The sequence below is a fragment of the Excalfactoria chinensis genome, chromosome 8 (assembly GCF_039878825.1).
Source record: "Excalfactoria chinensis isolate bCotChi1 chromosome 8, bCotChi1.hap2, whole genome shotgun sequence".
NCBI lineage: Eukaryota > Metazoa > Chordata > Aves > Galliformes > Phasianidae > Excalfactoria > Excalfactoria chinensis.
This window is the reverse complement of record NC_092832.1, coordinates 7,182,280-7,205,573: the sequence shown is the minus strand read 5'-3', so window position 1 is coordinate 7,205,573 and position 23,294 is coordinate 7,182,280. Positions and strand designations below refer to the sequence as shown.

The 23,294-nt window shown below is 35.2% G+C and overlaps 1 protein-coding gene across 2 annotated transcripts in view; it reads right to left on the bottom strand.

Moving 5' to 3' along the window:
* Positions 1-23,294, bottom strand: part of DENND1B (DENN domain containing 1B) — a 142,526-nt gene that overhangs the window by 22,611 nt on the left and 96,621 nt on the right. For both annotated transcript variants that reach the window (XM_072343491.1, XM_072343492.1), the window contains 7 exons: positions 21,065-21,190; positions 12,114-12,215; positions 7,608-7,698; positions 4,529-4,569; positions 3,769-3,837; positions 1,365-1,421; positions 452-562 (listed from right to left, as the gene is read on the bottom strand). In XM_072343491.1, the coding sequence (XP_072199592.1) occupies positions 452-562; positions 1,365-1,421; positions 3,769-3,837; positions 4,529-4,569; positions 7,608-7,698; positions 12,114-12,215; positions 21,065-21,190 (597 nt within the window). The remainder of the gene's footprint in view (positions 1-451; positions 563-1,364; positions 1,422-3,768; positions 3,838-4,528; positions 4,570-7,607; positions 7,699-12,113; positions 12,216-21,064; positions 21,191-23,294) is intronic.

Here is a 23,294-nt window from a genome sequence, read left to right as displayed (position 1 = left end):
TACTTGGCTCATTAATAAAATAACAAACTGTAACTATCTGAGCAGGGCTAAAAGTCACACGACTGCCAGATCAATCTATTACAAATACAATATTGATGTATACCATTACCAGCAACTAAAATAGATGGCTTAACGCAGGTCTGTGAATAGAGCTGAGCCTATTTGCTGTGAGAAACCTTTATCAGAAACAGATTTAAGACAAATTAAATCTCAGATCTATACTGATAAATCTCCCGGGTTTTCCCCTCTCAGCAGAGATGAAGTACGAATAGCATTTTTTCTCCTTCTGGGCAGTATTCTCTGACAGAAGTATTGCTTTAAACACCGTGATTTAATCACACTATTCAAACACAGACAGTAAAATAACCTTAGATTCACTGACGCATCACTGTAACTGGAAAAAATTTCCTCAAGTGCATGTGAAGTAGAACAGACATTTCAGGGCTCTTACCTGTGCAAGTCTTCGCTTTTCTGAGTTCCCTCTTTTCTCACTGTGCACTGTGTAGACCGGAGCACTCTGCACTGCAACAGCACCGCAAGTTCGATAATCTTCCTCGCTCTCCTATGCAACAAAACAGATTCAAATTCCTTCATTTATAATCATTATCTGCAAATGTATCCTCCATATTATGCATGCAGAAAGCATTCAAAATTATCTTGCCACAATCTATTACTGTCATGAAAATACCATCTGTAGTAAGAAAATCAAATTTAGCTATTCATGAAGCCAAATCATCAACATTGTCATTTAAAAGATGGATTGTTCAAGCGTCTGGGAAATATTTTTGAAAGTTTTCTTAAAATAGAATAAAATATCTTTTAGAAACGGTTCCTCCTCTCTACAGAAAATTCTCAAGTGGAAACAAAACCTTCAATAGGAAAAGCAGCTGCAAAATGCCCAAAACATCTTTTCAGATATTTCTGCAACATCACTTTTGTAAAATGAAACGGTTCATTCATTTTTAAACGTGGCAATTGTTCACATATCCTATGAAATCCAGAGAACTACACCTTCTGAAATGCATTGCACTGCAAGGCTCTTCTATCTCAAATTCTCAGCTTGAAGCAAAGGCTACAATTGTGATATCAAAGCAATCAACTTTATGAAAACATACATCCTGTTAATGCATCTTTGAAAACCTCTGTTGTTCAATGATAAAATATGCAAACAATAAAGAGACTATTCAGTGGATGCATAGAATGACAGATAGTTGCCAGAGGGCTCGTTATGAAAAATGTATTGTTGAACAAAGGGCTAAGCATATTTCAAAAGTCATTAAAAACACAAATCTCATGCGATTTGTAAAGTATGAGCTTCAAGCGTACAAGGAAGCAAGGTAAGAGAGTAAAAGTGTACTACGTACCTTGTGTTTCAACTTACTCCTCACTTCCTTTATTCCTTGCCTTGCGTGGTTTTTTGCCTAGAAAATTAAAAGGCCGCATGTAACTCTGTAGTCGTGCAACACGCTTTATGATGCCGCGCTTATTATACCTATTTCCTTTATCCACACGTGGTGCTACAAAGAAGGACAATTACCTGTATCACAAATGTCATATCTGCCTCGTCAGGATATTTGATACATTCACACTTTGTCAGTATATATATAGGGTTCTATCAGTACATGCATACCAATGCAGTGAAAACACAGGTGCTCAAAAATTCTCTGGTATTACTAAAGACAGGCTGAAAATGGTCTTTAACATCACTCCTTTATTTGAAACGGTCCTTTAAATTTCAAAGGCTGTTTTAGCATTAAGGCACGTTGGAAAAATGTTGAGATTTTTCAAGATGACTGCTACAGTGTTCCAGTCTGGCAACTTGCAGGGCAACATCAATCTTAAGAGAAATGATTTCATATGCAGATGGAGATTTTGCCCAGTGTTGCTGAACAGAATAGTGCTGCTATTTAGGGCAGAATTGTGTATGTATTAAAATAGGCAGCTAAGGATCACTGTTGCATAGAAAACAGAATTAAGAATGTTCCTCAATAGAGAAATGAATTATCAATACAGAATACCATCTTATGTGGAGAAAAAAAAGAGAAGGAGGGAGGTAGGAAGATGGAGAGGGGAAAAGGGGGGAGAGAAGGAGATGTGAGGGGAACAAAACAAAGAAAAACTAAGCCTAATGGAAAGTGTGTTGTTCTTACAAGGATATAGCTCATATAGGAAAAAAACAAGAAAAGTCATCAAGGTTGTCTAGAAAACAGAATGCTTTAAAATATAGTTAGTGGATGAAATACGCAGAAATCACCTATTTTTCTATGTTTAGAATTACTTGGAAATTTGGACTAAAAAAAAATGAAATCATTTTCTTGATTCAAGAGGACAGAGAGTTGTTTTCATCTTTAAATCATACACCTACAAGCTCCGTAAGAGCACAGTGGGGTGCCATGTAGCAGATGCTAACCTGAGAGCCACTTTAAACTTTCCAGCTCACATTCACAGCTTTTGGATGCATTTAGGAGCACTTTGTTCTAACTCTGAGGGATGGCACCAATCACATTATTTACTTAAGGACAGTTATCTAGCAACTAAGACATGCATATGCCGTTTCTCTGGTGGTAGGCTCCACAAAGTGCAAGTGTGTGAGAAAATACATGACAATACTGCAGGCACACAGATCCTCATTTGCCAGTGCCTTGGAATGAACAGAGGATTGATTTGAAAGATCTTGATTATCAAGGACAATTAACAAAATCAAATGCTGGGATAAGACTGTGTAATCTCAGTCTAAGCTAATGCAAACCAAAGAAGAATAATTTCCAAATAACTGGTTATTGAACCATTTCTTCAATTATGAAAGAGTTCAAGACATGAAACAGCTTTTATTTATTTACCTGTTTCTCTCTTCATGACTGCTGAGTTTTTCTACTGATGCAAATTAAAAATTCTCTTTGAAAACTTTACTTAAAGTACACTGGCTCAGACTGATCGTCTGATTTATCAGGACTACTTATTATGCATTCGACTAATGAAACATTTGAAAAAGCAAAATAGAAGCCAAAAGTCTTCTCTCAGGTAATTAAAATCTAACCCCTAAATAGTTCCCATTTCATTTTAAACTATTGCTTTGCTTTGTTTTGTCCCGTGGGATTTTTTCATACTGGCAATTCCTTAACTATTTTAGGTGCTTTGTTGGTTAGACAGGTTTTTGTTTTTAAAACAAGGTATTTTTAAGCTCAAAGGCATAAGAAGTAAATCCAGCTAAATGGGAGTATTCTGACCATTTTTAGAACAGCAGCTGATACAAAAGACTTGCTGCACGCATTGCTGATGCTTTACCATGTCTTTGCAATAGTGCAGCAGATACTGCCAAAGAGAAATCACATCTGTGTAAGACAGGACTCCATTTGTCCTGAATGACGTTCTTAATAGAAAAGACTTTATTCCACATCTTAAGGCTATATCCTACGTAACTACATATTGTAAAGCTTTATTTACAATTAAAGGTAACACTTACAAAATGTTTTAGACTCGTGTTAACTTTGCAAATACTTATTCAAATAAGTACCACGATTGAGACAACAGCACGGTGATTCTTTGAAAGATATTATGTACTAAGAGATTATCTGGGAGATACCAAATCAATTTGAAAACCCAGTGCTCACTAAGAAAATGAACGAAGCTAAGAGAGTTTGGCAGGCTGTAATGCTTTTCTGCAATATATTTACAAAATGTTTAAGTTTTTAAGTATTCAGGAAGAATCGGAGATGACAGGTAGGGAAGGCATTTTTACATATAATTTCTTTGAAATAGATATCTTACAAATTTGTATGCTGTTTTCACAGCCGGAGTAGCTTTGGTCATTGCTGTGTTGATCAGTGCACCACCTTTCTGCAATGAACAAAACATCTTATGTTAATAACATTTATAACCTAAGCCAAAAGTTAAGACAACAGGACAATTTGAGTGTGCTGAAAAGAATTAACAGCTTAAAGAGGCAGGAACAGCCACAGCTGTGTTTCTTCCACAGCCTACTGTCTGCAGACACACAAGGGTTACAGTATGTCATTATCTGAGCTGACGCTTTTATCAATGCATTCTAACAGGATGATGTATTGTCATTCTTTATTCACTGCTACCATATCAAAATCAATTCAGAAGTTATGGCTATTTATCTCGCATTCCTACCCTAAATTATGTAACTTCAAAATACTTCAACTTGAAATAAATAACTATCATGTATAATCACCTAAGAATTCAATTAATCTAAAATAATATATTTTACTAATTCCGCAGAATAACAAGGTTATACCAAGCGTCTTCTGTTATTCAAACTGCACAAGCCCATATTAACTATATGCTGTTTACTAAAAGAGATAAGCTTCATATGAATTTGCTCTGAGTCTCTTCCCCTAAACCCCACAGTAAACATATTTATCTGTTTTCTTTCCCAATAAACAAACGCTTTCTAGTACATACATACGAGGAAGCAGGCAAAGTTTTAAAGAAAGAAAGCTGTCAAGGATCCAGACTTCTATTTATTTAGCAAAAAACAATTACTTAACCAACATAATATTTATACCTTCACGGTATACATCCATTGCTGGTAAGATCTTGAATTTCCTGGAATAAAAAATATTAAAAATAAAGAAGAAAATAAAAAAAACAGAATCAAACATATATTCAACATCTTAAATGTTTCAGTTCTCTTCCAAGTCTGCATTAAAAATTCTCTTAGAGGATTATTCATTAATTTTGCTCTTTCCAGAGAGACAAAGAACTTAAAGTTAAGAATATGTACATAGTAAGGGGGGGGAAAAAAAACCAATACAACACTTATTTAATGTTTTCTGTTTTCTTTGTGAATTATCTTTTCACAATGTTTTTTTTTTAAACTCCAATTGAAGTGTAAAGAGAAATTAAAAGTACAGCAGCATAACATCCCATTAAAAGCTCTGAAAAGAGAACACCATATTAAAGAAAATCTAAATGAATTGTGTTCAAGAATAACGATCCCACTGGGTAACCTTTCAAGTAAGACAATGACATAAACTGCAGATGGTTCCATCGCAAGGAAAAAGCACTCGAGAAAAGTCTGAAGATTATGTCATCATCATGTACTTGTGCATAGGAAAAATCACTGCAATGTGCTAACTGTATCTACTTTCTTTTCCCTATTTCCTTCAAAGTATCTATAAGGCAATAGCTATTAGCTATCGGTCCCCACTCTGAGAAAGTTTTGGAGCAGATCAATCACTGGAATACTCGAAATTTTGGAGACTGGAAGTGTTGCAAGGAGAATATTGATACATCTTTGATGGTACAGACTTTTAAAATGACATCGCAAAACTTCAGCTTTGCAGTAAATTAATAAACTAAAGCGCAGGTAGATTTATTTCATGAGCTAATGGAAAACCAAATCACACTCAGCTCCTAGAACGTGACTGAGAACTAACTGCTTAAGAGGTATTGCCAAGTTTCTTTGCCAAGTGAGGTGGAGAAACAGAGCTGTGCGCAGTTGTACCAGGGGGTACTACTTTCACCCATGACACTAAAATGCACATAAGCCATTTGGAAACAGACTCTCACAAAGGATAGCATGAGTGAAAGCAACACCTGCTTAGAAAGGAGAGAAATTCTTGATTATTGTGATCTGAGCTCCAGTAAGAATATCAAAGAGAAACCAAAAGCAAATACTACTAAGTTGTTACTACTTCTGCTTGGCTCACTGATACTACCAGAGAAGGTAGCATGAAAAAGCATGTAATATAAGAATGAGAAATTATAAACGTAAAGAAGATGGCTGGACTCGATGATATCTAAGGTCCCTTCCAACTCGCACGATACTATGATACTATGATATTTAGGGAAATAAAATTCAACCAGAAGTTATTTACAAAATATTTTCCAACTTCTGGTCTAATTTTCTCTATTGATTTAGTTATGGTGGCGTATGTGGGAAAATGCTCTCTAAAGTTCAGTGACTTTTCTGAAAACTGAGTTTTCATCTGTGGGCTTTTTTTGTTGGTGGTAGTGGTGGGTGGGTGGTTGATTTGTTTTTCTGTTGTTATTTGTTTGTGTATTTAAAACTTTGGATCACTTGATAAGATGGATGGGATTTAACTCAGAGAAAAGATCATAGTTCTACACCATTAGCGTCAAAAATGTCATCTTCAATTGCATACATATTGCTAGCCCTGCACTTCATAATGATAATGAGACAGCAGTTATGTAAATACTGAATATGTGCCCTAAGCAATTTGTCCGCAACCTGGCAAAATACAGCTTGTGAGAATTGAAAAGTCATCACACAGTGCAATCCAAGTGAGAAGGGCTCCTGAGCAGAGCACTCCCTCCCAGATGAGGTTCACAAGTCGCCAGAACATGGCCAAAAATCAAACTTTATCCCAGTTCTAACACAGTTTTATTGAGGACTCTCGATCCCCTAACTGCAGTGAGCAAACAGACTAAATACTGACATTACTTACCTGACTATCAGATGCTCAATGGCTAAAATTTGTATACAGAGCTGCATAAGCTATGCTATATTGGCAGGAAGGAAGCAAATCTCTGTTCAAGTTAATCACATTTTAATCATGAAAAAAGCCAAATGATGTGCCAGATCATATTACAAGACTCAGAGAGAAGGAGAAGGCAGTGAAAACCTTTAAAAGGACTCATGTACTCTGAGTGTAATGAGAGTGTTTTGCAGAAGGTGAGGATGGCTGTGCACTAATACACCATTCTCAGGTTCTCTGTCCTGGGAACGTGCCCCTGTAAGAGTGGTCCTGCAAGGTAAGTTCATCTGTCGCTGCCATCTGCAATTCAATTGATTTGGTAGAGCTTCCATTTATCAAGGAAGCTTCTACCTTGACTTCACATGCCATGCATGTTGTGATCCAACATTTTGAAAGCAGATATAGTGCCTCAAGAAGAAGTACAGCAGATAGGGTATTTAAATGTCTAAAAGGAAACCAGGCAATAATCCTGCACTAATCGGAAACTGATTCAGCACACAATCTTCTATCTTCTAACAAATGTGAAAAGTGCTACAGTAACTCTCAGTGAATATAACTGTTAGAAAAATCACCAGGAATATTTCTTTAATGAAGGAGGCAAGTATATCTATATTCCTTCACAGATTATGATATACAGTTGTTCAATATCAAGGTTAAATTTCTCTTTCCTCAGTAGTACATTTGCTAGAGATAATAAACTTCTCTAAACAGAAACCACTGCTTTCTGCACTGCAGAAATAATTAGATGTGAAAAAGTTGGGAGAGTTTTTGAAAACCCAACTATCCAGAGCACAACCAGCAGTACGAATATGAAGATTATTTATAAAAAGTTAGCATAGAATTTAACAGGTAGTACAAACACGCAGGTAAAAGGCAACTGACACAGTGACACGTTAGATCACATCTTAAAATCTACTGTTTTACTGGATTAAAACAAAGTATCTTCACGTGTTATAATGACACAACTAGATACATGCTATTCATCCCAGCAGTCAATTGTTGAAGGTTAAAACCTTTCAAGAATGAACGGAAACACTGAAACAGTACAAATATTAACAACTTCTAAAATGTATAAGGACCTCATCACGTTAAACAGCTCTCAGAGAAAAAGCATCAAGTAAAACACTCAAATTAATTCTGTACCTCCACAAAATCCACCCGCTGTGATTTCTTCTTCAAAGACATCAGAGAATCCCCTTCCTGCATTTAATTTTGATAGTCGACCATCAATAAACTAAAAAAATAAATAACACTTGTTTGGTCCTTACATTTCTTTACAATGCTATCGTGGTATGTATGGATATTATGATGGAGTTTATATGTTTAAGATAACATATGGCTGATGGATAATATGTAATTTTATATGGACTTCTCAACCGAGAACCAAGGAATGTAAAAATACTGTACAAAATTTATCTGTTACTTCCTTTGAGTTTCTGCTACTTTTATGTATATTGAGTAAATTACATTTACAATGCAAAGTTTACAAAAGCAGTCTGCCAAATTTTATAGCCCATGAATTTACAGCAGTTTGTTCAGAGTTTCAATCGCTTTCAAGCTCTTCTTGATTTCCTAATGGCATTAAAATATTTTAGCATATGTTTATGATAACTCTGTATTATCATAGTCAATTAAAGACAGACAAGAATTCCTTGATTTATGTTGGGAAGTCCTAAGGTTACCCCTTATCACAAACAGAAAATGATAAACTTCCCTTTCTGCTGTACACATCAATGGGTCCAAAGTAGAACTTGTTGAAGTACACAGAACAAACAGCTGGACACATTTCACCACATTCACTTCAAAGAAATGATAAGTTACAGGTCTAATCGAGCTCCATTAGAAGTCCAATGGATATGTTGTACAGAAAGTGACTTATAAGGACAGTAAGTGTGAGGACATCATAGCAAAACTGCTTGTACTGAACAAGAGAATCGCTGCAGCTTGTTTTCGGAAATGGTGGCATTAGCAGCACAGATTGGATCAGCAGTGTGCAAACTAACTTGAAGGACACTGCACTCAAAAGTGAAGCGGGGCATGATGCCAAGGCAGACTCTCCCTATGACTGAGCACAGTTCAGGTTGACGCCACAGGATTTTTAAGTTCTAAACAAGTAACACTCATTTAGTTGCACATACAGGTGCATGTTACAATAATCATCCTTACGTGCAGGTTGCAGTTGCATGAGTATGTGGATTTGAAACTATCTGTATGGGTATATAAAGGATGAAATGATTCAATAAGTCAGTAAGAGTCAAAAGAAGATAACTAACGATTAATCCTCTCAGAAGAAAAGAATTCATTCTTTTCAGGAATTAACAAGCTTCAAAGAATTACAATGAGCTTATTTGTCAAGGTTTAACATTCCTTCCAGGAACAGCCCCTCCTTATTTATTTTGAAAAGGCTAACTCAAAACTGAGAGATAAAGGGAGAAAGCACTTTTCTGATTATACACAGTTCATCTCCTAACAAGAAATATGAGTTATTCACTGGTACTAAACAGTACATAGGAATTGACCAAAATTAATTGTTTGGTTATGTCATATATTACTACAGATTATCCAAACAATGTCAGTGGCAATCTAATGCTTGTCAATACTGTCATGAAATGAATTACATTCTAAGAATAGAAAAATTCCAGCAGCAATAATGAGACAAGCACGAAGATAAACAGTCCTTTCTCCCGTCTGAACTCCTTGTTTTTTCATTTTACTCCAAGTTGGCCCTTCTCCAAACAGGTTGGGTTCATGGTCATACCTCTTCAGGATCACTGGATTATTTCACAGTGAGAAGAGAGATAAGAAAAATCTTTAGCTACTGCTGAGAAGAAAAAAAAATAAGTAAAAAGAAAAAACAGGCAGCCTTTGAAGTATAAGGCATTATCTCTTCGGATAAAGTTATGAATTCATTCCATACCATCAGCTAGCAAAAGATTTATGGACACACTCAACATTAGGTAAAATTCTATCAACAGCAGGCACAAACACTGGCCGAATTTTAGTTTTTAGATTAGTTCAATTAAGTATTGAACGTAAACACCGAAAAATAGATCTGTCCAAAAATAAAACAAAAATAAACAAAAACCCACCAAAAAACACAAAAAAAACCCCAAAACCACCCTCAAGCCCCCCAGCACACGAAACCATTTAAAGGAACTGATCATATTATTAGCTGTATTAGCAATCATTATTTTTGAGTCATTTACTATTATGAGTTGCATTTAAATCGCTAAGTGAAAAAAAAAAAAAAGTATTTGGAATCACGCATGCCTTATATGATATTCTTCTCTCATTTTTAAAGCTATAGTCCCTGCAAAACACATTCTCTTACAGATCCAGGGACATCATGCTTGACTTCCACCTTTAATGAAAAATACCAACTCTGATGCTACTCTTGGACTTTATCGGGCTAAAGAGAACTATCAGACTCCTTAAATGATTTGAATTCTAACAGTGAATGATAGACAATATGAATCTCTGAAGGTTTAGCAGCACAACCACTAAAGAAGGAAGGCAGAGGTCTGGGTTTGTCAGTCAAACCCAAACATATAAATAAATGTAGGGAGCAGTAAAAATTCCAAGTGAGACACTGGTTACTAAGAACAGGAACATAGTGGAACAAAGTATTTCCACGCAATAGCAGCTCAAACATATTCTTTGACAATCTTCTTGCTAAAAGAAATGCAATTTAACTATCTAAGTTTAGCACATCTACCTTAAAATATTAGCTCAGATGAAGCAAAAGCAGAATATCTGAACAGTTCCTGAACGTTACGTCAGATGAGGACTTGCCCACAGAAGAAAACAGCCTATTATAAAAGGGAAGCACCAGATCACAAGTGTAACCAGTGACAGCATTTAAGGACAAATGTTGGGATGGATGCTATTTCCGGGTTAGTTATTTTCATGCAAAAGACTGTCAGGTGCCAATATATTTGGTGACATCATTAACAGAAAACACATCAAAATATAATAGAAGATAAAAATATAACAGCAGGTAAAAATGGATTGTGTAGAAGATTAAAATAACCGGAATGTGAATAACATAAAGAAATAATTCCACAGTTTACAGTGGAAGCTGGAAATGATCCTATGATGATTTTCTGGTACTTTGATGAACTGCCAAGAAGAACAGAGGTGGGGGGAGAGAAAACATTTAAAAAAATACCTCCACCAAAACCAACCAAACAAAAACAACAAAAAAACACAGCAACAAATGACAAGAATTAAGCTTACTTGTCAGTCAATGCAATAAACACCCAAACATATTTCACACAACCATTTTCTGCTCCTAAAAAATTATCTACTGCTTAACAATTAGTCATTTTCAGGAACATAATATAATACAGTTTATTCTGTTGAAAAGAACCTTGAAAACAGCTCATTTGTCAGTGGGAAAGACTATAAAAGATGCAGCTGTGCTCAGGATTAGCTGAAGTGGGAGTAACAATCACAACAAAGTAGGAGAATGAAAAAAATGTTTAATAGTGAACCACACACACCATCAAAATTGTTACTATTTCCTAATCCTTTGTAATATATTGTTTCCCTTAGTGTGAATAAAATTAAAAACGAGCTATAAACAAACTAACAGCCGATTATTTTTAGTTGAGCATATTAAAACATAATGAGTAAGTTCAGAGCCATATTGACAAGCCCATAATTTCAGTGAGGTTAAACCTTTTCTCTACAACTGAAGACCTCGCTTAGTAACTTGACAACAATTTGGAGACTTAATCTGTAAGCATCTTCCTTGCTAAAAGTGTTTCAAGTCTTAAGATATACAAAATGCAAACAGCTTGCTCTGTTATTTCTTTCCACTCCAATCACTTGTCCCAGGTATTCCAACAGGTTACAGGTATCTTCATTATTTTTTATTTACATTTTGTAACCATAAAATACAGCAGTAAAATTGAAGGAGCACTATTCTACAATCAGTAGCTCCTTCACAATCAAGAAAAACATGTTTTCAGAGAACTTCTACAAACTATCACCCCTGGATAAATCTTTGCTACAGACATTAACTTCTGATTAGCACCAAGCATTTTTTGGAAATCAGAAAGTCCTATATATAATGAATTTCCCTCATCTACTTATAGATAGGTAGTCTATCTATAAAGGGGTCTGTTAGATTACGTGAACTCTCCTGCCTCAATCATTCCAGATATTTGCAGGAAAACAACTACTCTGAGTCTCAGGTTCTCCTTAATCATCTACAATATTCTTCAGATCGTCCCTATGGCTTGGGTTGGCAATATTCTGTATGCCAACTTCAGAAATCCCAGCGATGAAAGCTGTAATTAAGGTATGAATCCAGATTTTAAATAAAATGGCACTGAAGTCCAATTGAAGCAAGCACTTTGCTGTTTAGGTCCTTGGTCACGAGCCAAAGGAGCCAGAAATGAAGTTCCACCATCAAGCTGGGAGATCCTTGATTTTACTTGCCTGGATGAGTTGCTGACTGGTTCTGAACAAGTTTTTTTCTCTTTTTTTTATTAAAAAAATTATAAATGAAATCTCAATAATAGAATAAAGGCTAGGATGACTGCCCACAAACAAACACATGGAGTTTCATAAGATCACCATAAGGGATATATATTTAAATATGGATGTATTTCCAAAGCAAATAACAAAATTTGGGTCTCATACCTGTTTAAACAGTTGAAGATTAACAGCAGTTTCCAGGAACTGTTTAGTAGTACTGGAACGATGCTTCACAAAACTATTCTCACAGAAAGTTATAGGTTCTCCCTGAAAGAGTTTAAACAGAAAACACTGGATGTTAACTAAAATAAATCAACACATTTGTATACTGAAGATCTCTCTATATGTTCATGGAATAAAAAAAAAAAAAAGAAAACAAAAAACAGACAACAGTAAAGAAATCTTCATAGATTTTAAATAGCTCTCAGACACATGTTGCAGTTGAATCTCTCATTTATGAAGCTTTAACGCTAGCCTACAAAAAACACTTAGCAAGGAAAAGGTAGGTGGTTTTTAGTTGGCTCATACCACCTCTCAGGTACTCTCCATTAAATATTTCAAGGAAGTGGTTCAAAGTTTGAGGGATAACAGGACCTTTGCTTCAACACTCATTACTCTCATTTAACAGGAAAATATTGCAATAAATTCAAATTTATTTTGACATTATTTCCACAAAAACAAAAAAGTCACAAACAAAAACAATAAAAGCACATAGACCATAGTTTACCAAGCACTCTACAAAAAAAAAAAAAAAAAAAGAAAACCAAAAAACACAACTGTTTAATGATGGAAAAATAAACAAGTACTCATTGAAAATGAAGTATTTCTTGAACTTATTAACTGTAAGCAGCACCCATTTGAAAATAAAGATTATTTATAAACAGTTGAAGTGGCTCCTATATTATCTGTTAATTTGGTTTATAATTTGTTATCCATAGTGTGCACAGAGCACTGGAAGTTACTGACAGGCATTCTCTCAAATTGTTATTCTTGTCAATGCTTTGCAATAAATATTTGAAGTCGTCGGATTTAAATGAATAAGTAATACATACACTAAAATGTTTGTGTAGTGATGAAGACATCAGATGATTTCATCACAAATCCAAGAGGCCTCCAAATCCAAGTAAACAGAACAAAGAAGTCACCGGTTTAGAAACGATTAAAAAGGCGAAAAATTGGAATCCAACAAATCTGCCCCTAGGATGATTTACTACCCAAAAACTAAATACCCAAAACAGACTAAGATACCTCAGCCACTCAAAAGAAAAAAAGATCAAAGGCAGCTCCTTATATTGATCTTCCTGGTACTAAAAAAGGAGTCCTGTCAGGCTCCAACTGCTAGTCACTTTGAAGACAAATGTATTCATGCCCATGACCACCACTGCTTTCCACCCTGTACCCTAGTTAACTTTAACCACACATGGTACTTCATACACTTTCCTGGCTTCCTGAGACCTTCTATGCTTCTGGAATACAAGGCATTCTTGGCACGTGGTGTTCGAGAGTTTGGCAGAGCAGCTCTAAATCATTTTCAAATGCTTTTTTATACCTTATGTTTTCTTTTTAAATGATGTAAACATGATCCAATGAAATCTAGCAGTAAATCCACCCTCACATCCTTTTAAAATCCTATTCGGATGCTACCAAAAGCTTCCCCCTCTTTTTCAACTTGCAGGGGCACCTTGTAGCTAAAATCACATTTTGGATATCTTACATAGCACCTAAATTCAAAGTATCTAAAAACTGTAGAGGGGTCCAATCCTACTCAGCAAAGCACTTAAATTCATGCTTAACTTGCTTTAAAGTCTTACGTTCTGACATCCGTAAGGGAACTCTGATTTTAGAAAAGAATTCTCCCAGGAAGAGTTAGAAGCAATATTTAAGCAAATTTACTTAACACGATCCTTCCCTTTTTGCAGAATACCTGGCGTGAAATGAAATGCAAAACTGTCAGCACAGCATCTCCATCACATCTCCACAAAGAGCATTTGAGTTACTCCACCTACTTCTTCCCCAGAGAGAACTGGTGAACACGGTACACATGCAGGACATGCTGAATCTGTCAAAGAGCTTGAACTGTTTGTGGCACTTTAAATAGCACTGCCTTCCTGACCCACTTTGCATTAGCTTTTCTTGAGCTCCTGAAAACTCTTGTCCTAAGAAGATGACCTCAAGCTACTTAGCAAATTCAAAGTGCTTCAAAACAAATGAAACAGTCTCCAGTGAGATATGGTGGTACAAGACATGGTGTTCCTGAGGGCAGACTCTCTTCTCAGTTCTGTCGCTCTTCCAAAAGATTTCAAGGCAGCAAATTGGAAAAAAAAATAATCCTTATTTATTTATTTCTTTACACAACAAATGATTTCTGAAAATACTGAGGCTATGTGGGAGTGCAGAACTGACTAGATGATGACTCACAACAGGCTCTGAAACCTTAAATTTAGAACCAAAGAAAGAAAAGGATATTATTTTCGAGACATACACTTTAGAAAAATTAAAAGTAAGCACAGCTTTTACTGCCACTTTCCCCAAAATTGTGGGAAAGATGAAAGACAGAAAGGAGAGATTATCTCCCAGTAAAAGAGAAAATAAGCAATCCTGGTCTTCCCTTTGTATCAGCCTAGGAAGAAAGAGCAGTCAGAGTTCTTCTTGGCAGTACCACTCCAGCCTGAGCCATGCAGCAGAACACCAGGAAACAGCAGTTCAACACACATTTTTAGTGTGCGGCTGTGCTAGTCCCCTAAATATTTCCCTTTATCACTGGATACCTCAGATATTTAGTAAGCACTCCTGCATTGGTGCATCTGTTGCCTTATCAATAAGGTTTAGAAAAAGAATAGCCAAGGCTATACACCTCAGGTGAAAATGTGTTTAGATCTAATTCGACTCACGCCCAAAAGCAATCCAATTATTGCCATCTACTAATAGTAAGGTTGGTTTAAAAACTTGATTTGATAGGTTCAAAGCTCCTAACAGTTCATCACACGTAAGGGAGAAAATCGTTTAAAACCTGTAGAAAATTCAGACTTAAGTTTCTGAATACCTGCTGTAACTTTACTGAAATTGCATTAAATAACAAACACTGTTAACACTTATTTCCTTCATTTCTTTCCTATTCTGAATAAATACATCATTTTCCCATAAAGCCTTGGCAAATCTTCAAGATTGTTATGGTAAACGCGAGAGGTTTTGGATTGCTATTTTAAAATGAACCTATTTATCTAATATAAACAAAAAAGCTGCAGAAGTTTGTGGACATGAAGCATGTAACATTCTTGTTTCTGCAAATACAGCTGGGTACCTTTGGAAACTCTGAGTTTTGAAAGAATGCTCCGCTATATTTAACTACTTCACCATCAAATGGCCCCTTCCATATTGATCTACAATGTACTTTCAAAACTAGCTCGATCAAAACCCAGTAGGGACTCCATACTGAAAAGTAGACAGCTAATACTCAGACCAAACAGTCTATGCCCAAACAAGATATCTGTCCTTTTAACAACAGTTGCTATAGAATTTTCCTCCCTTTCATAGCTTGCCACACACAGCAGGCATTTTTCACTCCAAGCTACATTCGCAGTTTAAGAAAGCTATTTATGCAAACCTCAATACAACGGGAAAGTAGTGATCTAAAACTGTGCAAGGGTTTTAGAAGGAAAGGTAGTGTAGATTAGAAGGCACGTTTAACAAGAAGTACTAACATTTCAACTGTTTCAGGAAGCATATCTTTCTAGCACAAGATGACTCTTATATTGTTTGTATTATTGCTTTAATTGGAACAGTTTCACTTGGCAACTCTTGCTTAATACAAAATGAGTATATAAGATAAGTAAAAATTCCTCAGTGTTGTATCATTTATCAAAGAAGTCCATTTTTAAACATAATTCTTACTTTTATATGAAAATTCCTTTGTTTAAAATCAAAGAAGTAAAAAGATGAAATTTCAGCTGTTGGCCTGACAGAGAAAGACAACTATTCAGGAAATAACTGAGTATGACTTAACTACATGCTCTACTCATGATGTTAATATTTAAAACTACAAACAAATTACTGCAAGATTTGCCTGTTTCTTGCCATCCACCTAATCAAAGATTCAGATGAGCTGATATTTCTCGCAGTTACAATTAGGCCCTTCTAACACTGCTACTAACATCCATATTCAATAAAGAACCACTACAGTTCTTAATATAAAAGTAACAGTATGGCTTTTGACATGAAGAAAAGGGTTCTTAGAGAAGGGACATAACAGATATAGCAGGGCGGTTCTGTATTTAAGAACAAGCTACATTCTGGCATTTTACTACTCTCTGTTTCTCTACTCTCCTTGGATAAAAGTTGTCCAATTGCTCAAGTTAGTTGTGTCCTCAAAAGATTTCATTTTGAAACTCAATAATAAGCAACTATTGCTTAAGCACTCTCATGCATTCAGAAGCACTCTGAATCTTAAAATACCCTTTTGTTCCCCTAACATTACACTTAATTGCACTATTCTTATTTCTTGTATTTTAAATAAAATGCCTGGGTCAGTTTGAAAGTCAGTTTAACTACTTAAAGAGTACTTAAAAACTTGCAGCCCCAGAGCATTCCAGAAAGCACTCAATTAAAGCATGGTCTGACAGGTTGTGCTATCTCCAATACAGAGGCTATCCCATCCCCTCAGAAGGCCAATCAGAATATGAACTCGTGCTGACAAGAATTCCAAATCATGCCATTAGCCTTTACTTTTCTGTTGTTGAATTCTGATGAATGATGTTACCAATCAACATAACTTAAAACAAAGATACGTTGAGTTTATTTCTTTTGGTTTAACATCAATAACTTTGATGACTTTTTCACCAAAAACTGGAGGTGATTTTCTTGAACAACTATCTTTTGTTGGCTGATTCTTGAGGAAAAGCCAATTCTTCAAGCACAGAATTTAACTTACTGTTGCTTATAAACCCCAAGATTTCAAACAGGTGCATCTCAAAGAGAATTTGTTTATTTGAAATACATTTGAAATGTATTTGTCTTGTCATGATGGACTACATTTTTCTTACTTAAATCACACCTATAATTCTTGCTGATGTTTGCTAGTTATAAGCAAAGCAGGGAAGCCGGTTTCTCCTTGACCCACTGATAAAATTAATCTTAATTATTATTTTTCCTCTTCTACCCCAAAATCTCACCTACCTTTTCCTTTCTAGACACAGTCAGTGAAATACTGACTTTTAAAGATTTTTTTTTGCGCCACTCACTGTTTTGTTATCTGATTATATCACACACATTTAATGGGGGCAAGAAAAGATCTAGTCTTTGCTATCATCTACAAAGTTTGCATAAGTTCATGCGTAAGGTTCATTTTCCCCAGCTACCACAGCATTGCTAAAATGTTTGACTGCTGTGGTTTACATTTTCAAGGCTGCCTGAAAAATACCCACAAAGAATATGTGAAGTAAAATAGCTGGAAAGGAACACAATATTGCACATGCACTGATTGATAAAGTGAAAGAAATGGCATAATTGAAATCTTTGTATTTAACTCCCACCTTTGTGTGTTCTGAAACACACAATATTATTCTGTAATAAATTCCCAAATGTTGGGAATACCTAAAGAAATGAGGAGCAACGAAAGATTCAAGGCTAAGTTGTGAATAGAGAAAATAAAAATCATTTCTATATGTATATGCATCCACATGGTTTGAGGACACATCACAACGCTCCGATCCTTGCAATGTCACAGCAGGGACAGACTCTTGTAACCAGAGCTCTTCACAGTTACTGACATTAGAGATTGTACAATGGCTACTACTGCAACTGCTAGAGCTGGCTAGCACTGATATTGCACTGAGGAGATTTTCTTTTGAATACATTTATTCTTTTTTAGAAATTTCTCAAATAAGGAAGTTAATAAAGATAAAAATCTGTTTTATATTTTCTTTTTCTCTTCCCTATCAAAATCTTGGAATGGTGATGGGATATTAAAACAGGCTGTAAAAAGCAATATTTTCAGACACTCTTCAACAACTGTGCATGAAGCGGATTCCTTCTGTATTAAAGTAAACCAGAAAAAGACCTCCAGCTATTGTAGATGTTTAGCAGACAACACTAAAATAAATAATAATAAATAAGAATCATATAGATCTAGACATGCACACTCTGTGGATGCCATGTCCTTATAACCAACTGCACTGATCTGTTCTACAGATCCACTCCTATTATTATTGTTGCTAAAGCAAATCACAACATATTATAAAAAATAATTTCGGCAGATATATCAGATTTGACTGATTTCTCTAATTCAGTGTCACTATTAAATCACACAAAGCATCTATTTCTGCTTTTCTTGAAAACTTTGCTGATTTTTCTTATCATTTATTGCACACACATAAAAACATTATCACCTATATCCATTGCATGTCATATTTCCTGCCAGTATTCAAGTAGTCAAATTTTCCATATGGTCTTGCGGAGTCCCATGAACTCCTTTCAAGACCCCTGAAGCTTCCCGTTTTCCCTTTCACCAATCACATTATTTTCAATAATTGCTAGACGTTTGTTCAAGACATATTGCTACACCAAGGAGAATCTGTCCTATGCTGAAAACAAACAGTTGCACAGAATGAGTGTTCAGTGTGATGAACAGCGTTTGGAATGAAGAGAAGTGTTGGATGAGTACAGACACTATCAAAGCTGTTCTTTACTCAAAGTGAATATTAATGACAGTTGTTTCATGTTTCAAGTTAAAGTCATACAGAATACCCCACTGCAAGTAAAGTAGTCCACTTGAACATATTTTTAAACTTACAGGCAAGTGGTAACTAACCAAACGTTATTTTATTTTTCACTAGGATGTTAATGATCCTAAAACTGGTATCTTATAGCCTCCCATTTCTTGATTCTGAAAATGCAACAGGCTTATTTACAGCAAAAGTATTTCAAAATTATCTAGAAAATATTTTAAATATATTCCTCCCAAAGTTTTGGTAGCAGAATAGTAGCTTTAAAATCACCTCCTTAACTTTGGTTTAAATTTTCTTCATTAGATCTAGCATCATGGACTCCAAGGCAAAGTACAGTATTTTCTTTGCAATAACAATTTACATGTCCTGAGTCTCATGACAAACGTTCCCAATACAGTCAAACAAGAATGAATTTCTTGAACATTCTAATTTATAAGGTACTGAACTTAGTTCAAAAGGCTCATGTAAAATCAGCTGAACTATCACAGAACAGCTCCTCTTACTTTCTGGTAGTCTGGATCAAGTTCAGCTCCCAGTAAGTTTTTTTTTAATCACAAACATTCTGTAAAAAACTACATTACTTGATACAGTGTGAACACTGCTCCATTTTTTTATTTTTAATTTTTTCAACATATATACACTTGGCCTTTGGACAAGCTGATGCAAATCTGAATTAGGCTGACACTTGCCAGCGTAATTCTGCTAAAATATTCTCAAATAACATATCTTCTAAAAATATTTTTGTAAAAAAAAAACCACGATTTTGTCAATATCTTCTCTTATATGCAGTTGGCAAGCCAAGAAAATATAATACTCAAAAAAGAATGATGCAGAAACACAGATAGCAAAGGTCACTTAGACATGTGTGCCAGCAGAAGTGAAGCATGGTACACTACTTCCAATACAATGCAAATGCAGACCGATACGGCAACTGACACACTAAAATAAAATGGAAAGCAGAGCTGAATTCAGTGGAGATGCTAATCAGAATGCTGAAGGACTTATGTTCTGTTCAACAAACTTACGATGAAGGACAGACTCCATCCTATTTCCAATCAGAACAAAGGTTAAGAACATCAGCCAGACTGACATCATTTTGCTTGGATATATTGACTGTAGTTTAAGATAATTTTTGACACCATTGCTTGTAACATAAGCTGATGTGGATTGACAACCAATGTCTTCATCTTTGGACTAAGGGACAAATTAGATAACCCCTTCCTGCACAATGTCAAGTAATGCCAATATGGAATAAACTGTGTCTGTTTTGTTGAAAAGATCTACTTAAATGTAATTCATACTGTGCTGTCCTTCAGCAATTATGAAAACAGAATAATTTCAGTATCATATGTAAAATGAGTTTCCATATAGAAAGAAAACGATGTCTGTCAAACACAAATTCTTACACTAAACCCTTAAACATTTCCATGTGGGTTACTTTTTAATCTCAATAGTTGTCTGAAGCTTCTTAGTGGAGTAGACAGCAAGGGTGTAAAATGCTCACGGCAATAAAGACTACGTGAAAGAACCACTTGGGTAGGAGGCAGACCTTATTTAAGGCCTTAAGAACGATCACTTTTCTCCTGCCAAATCTCAGTATTTGAATCATTCTGTACTTAGCCCAGCCTTGATTTTTAAAACAACAGTAAAAAGCCACGTTCTGAGACTCTGATTCAGTCAGTGTCATCTCGATGCACTTTTATCAGATGGAACTACTGTCAGGAGTTTGTAAATATCATAGGAAAGTAATTTTAATCCACATGTTGTTTCTGGTAAGTAATTTTATGATCAAATATGCTCAATATGTGCCACCCACATACACCAGAAAGGATGAAAACCTGAAACACATTAACTAAGTACCACCAAAACCTCAGAAAGAAAAGTTCTGAGGCTCTGTTGGGATGAACTGGGTTTTCATTTCTCCTGTCTTCTCAGTGGAATCAAGTTAAGTGTATTAATGAAGAGACAGGCATTTGAATCATCATATCTGGCATCTGCTAGAAAATAAAGAAATTCTAGCTTCAAACTTAGCAAAGTATCTGGACCTGTATAGTGAAAAATTACTGAGTCTATAAAAGTCACAGCCTCTTCAGTTCTTCAGTACATTAAATAAGGTCAGCTGCAAACACTTCCCTTAGTATAATCAAATTTCATACTAAATAACTTGGAGAAGTTACACAAATAAAGTTGACTTTGGACAAGCATTCATTTTTCAGTACAATTCACCATAAGGAGGTAGTACCGTCTTCTGAATTGCCAACACGTTCTGAGCGTGGAGTAAGGTTTAAAACAGTTGATTTGAAATGTTCCAGACTGGGATAATATTTCACATTTCCTTTGCAAAAGAATGAGCCTGTGCTCTTGTAAATTAATGGAATAAAGAGGTTGTCTTACTGGTTTGTATCTCAGCGCATCTCTGTAGGATCCAAACAGTGATGCCTGTGCCCGAAGAAACGCCTTGGCTACTCCGTCACCCGTAGCTGTAGACTGCTTTTTCAGTTTATTTTTCAGGGCCGAGACCTGCATGACAGAGTGGAACAGTTAAATTAACACCTCAGAAATTGGTACAGCGAGGTATGAACCCAATCAGCAGGCAAACCATGGTGTCTACAGGTCAGCCAAAAATTCATCCTCCTCCTTGATAGCTTATCTTTTTAACTGCAAAGAGCACCTGCTGGTCTGTTAATTGAAATGAAGGCAGGGGATGATGGTAGAGTGCTAATGCAAATTGGTTATGCTCTCTTTTTTACCCAAGGCCTTTTGACATAAATAAGCTTAATTATTTTACAGTAAACTGCATGTGAGCCACTCTTCTGCAGATCTTTTTCAATCATAAATTTTGCCTTCTCATTTTGAATAAAGACTGTGAGGGTTTTTTAAATTTATATGTCAAAGGTTTGTTTTTAAAGACTCCCGATGCTCACTTGCAATTCAGTTATAGAGGTGTTTTGTTGTGTTTTTTTTTTTAAATATCAAATTACAATCTTACATCATTTTCTCATGCACAACAGGGGTAGCTGCTAGGAGTATCTAACAATGGGGAAAAGTTTGATAAATTCAGTGTCTTTTGAATTGTACTTGAAAATATAACATGTGAAAGGGGAAAAAAAGAGATAACTGGCAACGCATTTGTAGCTTGAAATAAAAAGAAAAGCAAGAAAAAATGCGTATTTAATTTTGTGCTTGACTTTTTTTTTTTTTTTTTTCCTTAAAAAGATCTATCTTTTCTTTTCTTAGCATAGATGGCCATTATTTGGAGATATTCCAGAACAAAAGTATATCCTCAACCTGGAATTGCTGCCATACTCTTTAAAGGTATGTGGAATTACAGCCAGTTATAGTTTTATTCTCCTAATTACAGTCATGAGGCGTATCTGGAGAAATAAGCCAACTTCAATTATGCTGTGAATACAAGTTCTTGCCTCCCTTTGTATTTTGACATAACCATAGCAGCAATATTTATGTCATTAAATGCTATACGAAGTAACACATATACTTACTCTTTAACCAGAACACTATGAGCACACACCATCAGCAAAACATCTTTCATTCTTTCAGAAATGCATGCAAGAATGAGTATCTTTTTGTTTCTTTATGCAAGCAGTCACGACTGTTCTTGTAGATGATGATTGTAATTGAAGTGTCAACCTAATTAACAACTAAACTTTGAATAATGCTAATGAGAACTGAACATGGCATCAGAGAAAAGACCAGCTCTACAGGTGATAAACCTTCACAGTAGTGACATTTTCCAGTGTAAAGTCACAGTTACTGTGATCTGATCAAAGAGAGAGACCCCCATTGGGTCCAATTATAACTATAGTTTTGAAAAAAGAATTATTGAGTTATGATGTTCATAATCTATGCAGAAAGGCCTTTACAGTATAGGTCTTTTCCCCATAGCTGTGATCTTTTCAATTTATATCCAAGCTCCATAGATCTAGATAAAAGTTTAGAGCCTGCTTCGTTTAGCCCATGGAAAGCATACACCAAGGCTCATTTATGTTTTTCCCTTGCACCTCAAAAGAAAGAAAAAAAAGAGTACCGTTCTTAGTACAAAATGCAGTTAGGGAGGTCAAGGTTGGAAAAACAAATGCATGTTATTTTCTTTGTTTCATGCTGTATTGTTATATTAAATTTTTTAAAAATTAGGTTTATTTAATTTTGGAGCATACAAATGAGGGATTACATCTTGTTGAAGGAAAATCTACCTGTCAAGTATTAGCTCAGTTTCACCAAAAGCAGAGAAAAGAATCTTCAGCCTTAGGGCACCATCTCTGTCATGATGAACAAAGCATATTAAATATCTGAAAATTTCCTCTTCCTTCTACTTTCTTGGAAATCTACACTATTCTAAATTATATCCTGCATACACTGATATGAAAAAAAACAAACAAACATGTATTGTTACTTAACTTAGACTAGTTTATATCTTGTAAAAAAACATAAAACAATATTAAAATGTTAAACATTAAGAAAATATTAAATCTGATATGGGTTGCATTAATTAATTATTGTGAAACGATAATTAGAATTCAATAGTTTTTCAAAACAGGAAACATAATGTTTATTATTTAAAACAAAACGAATCCAACATTATCTCTTCAAATACATAAAGAATAAC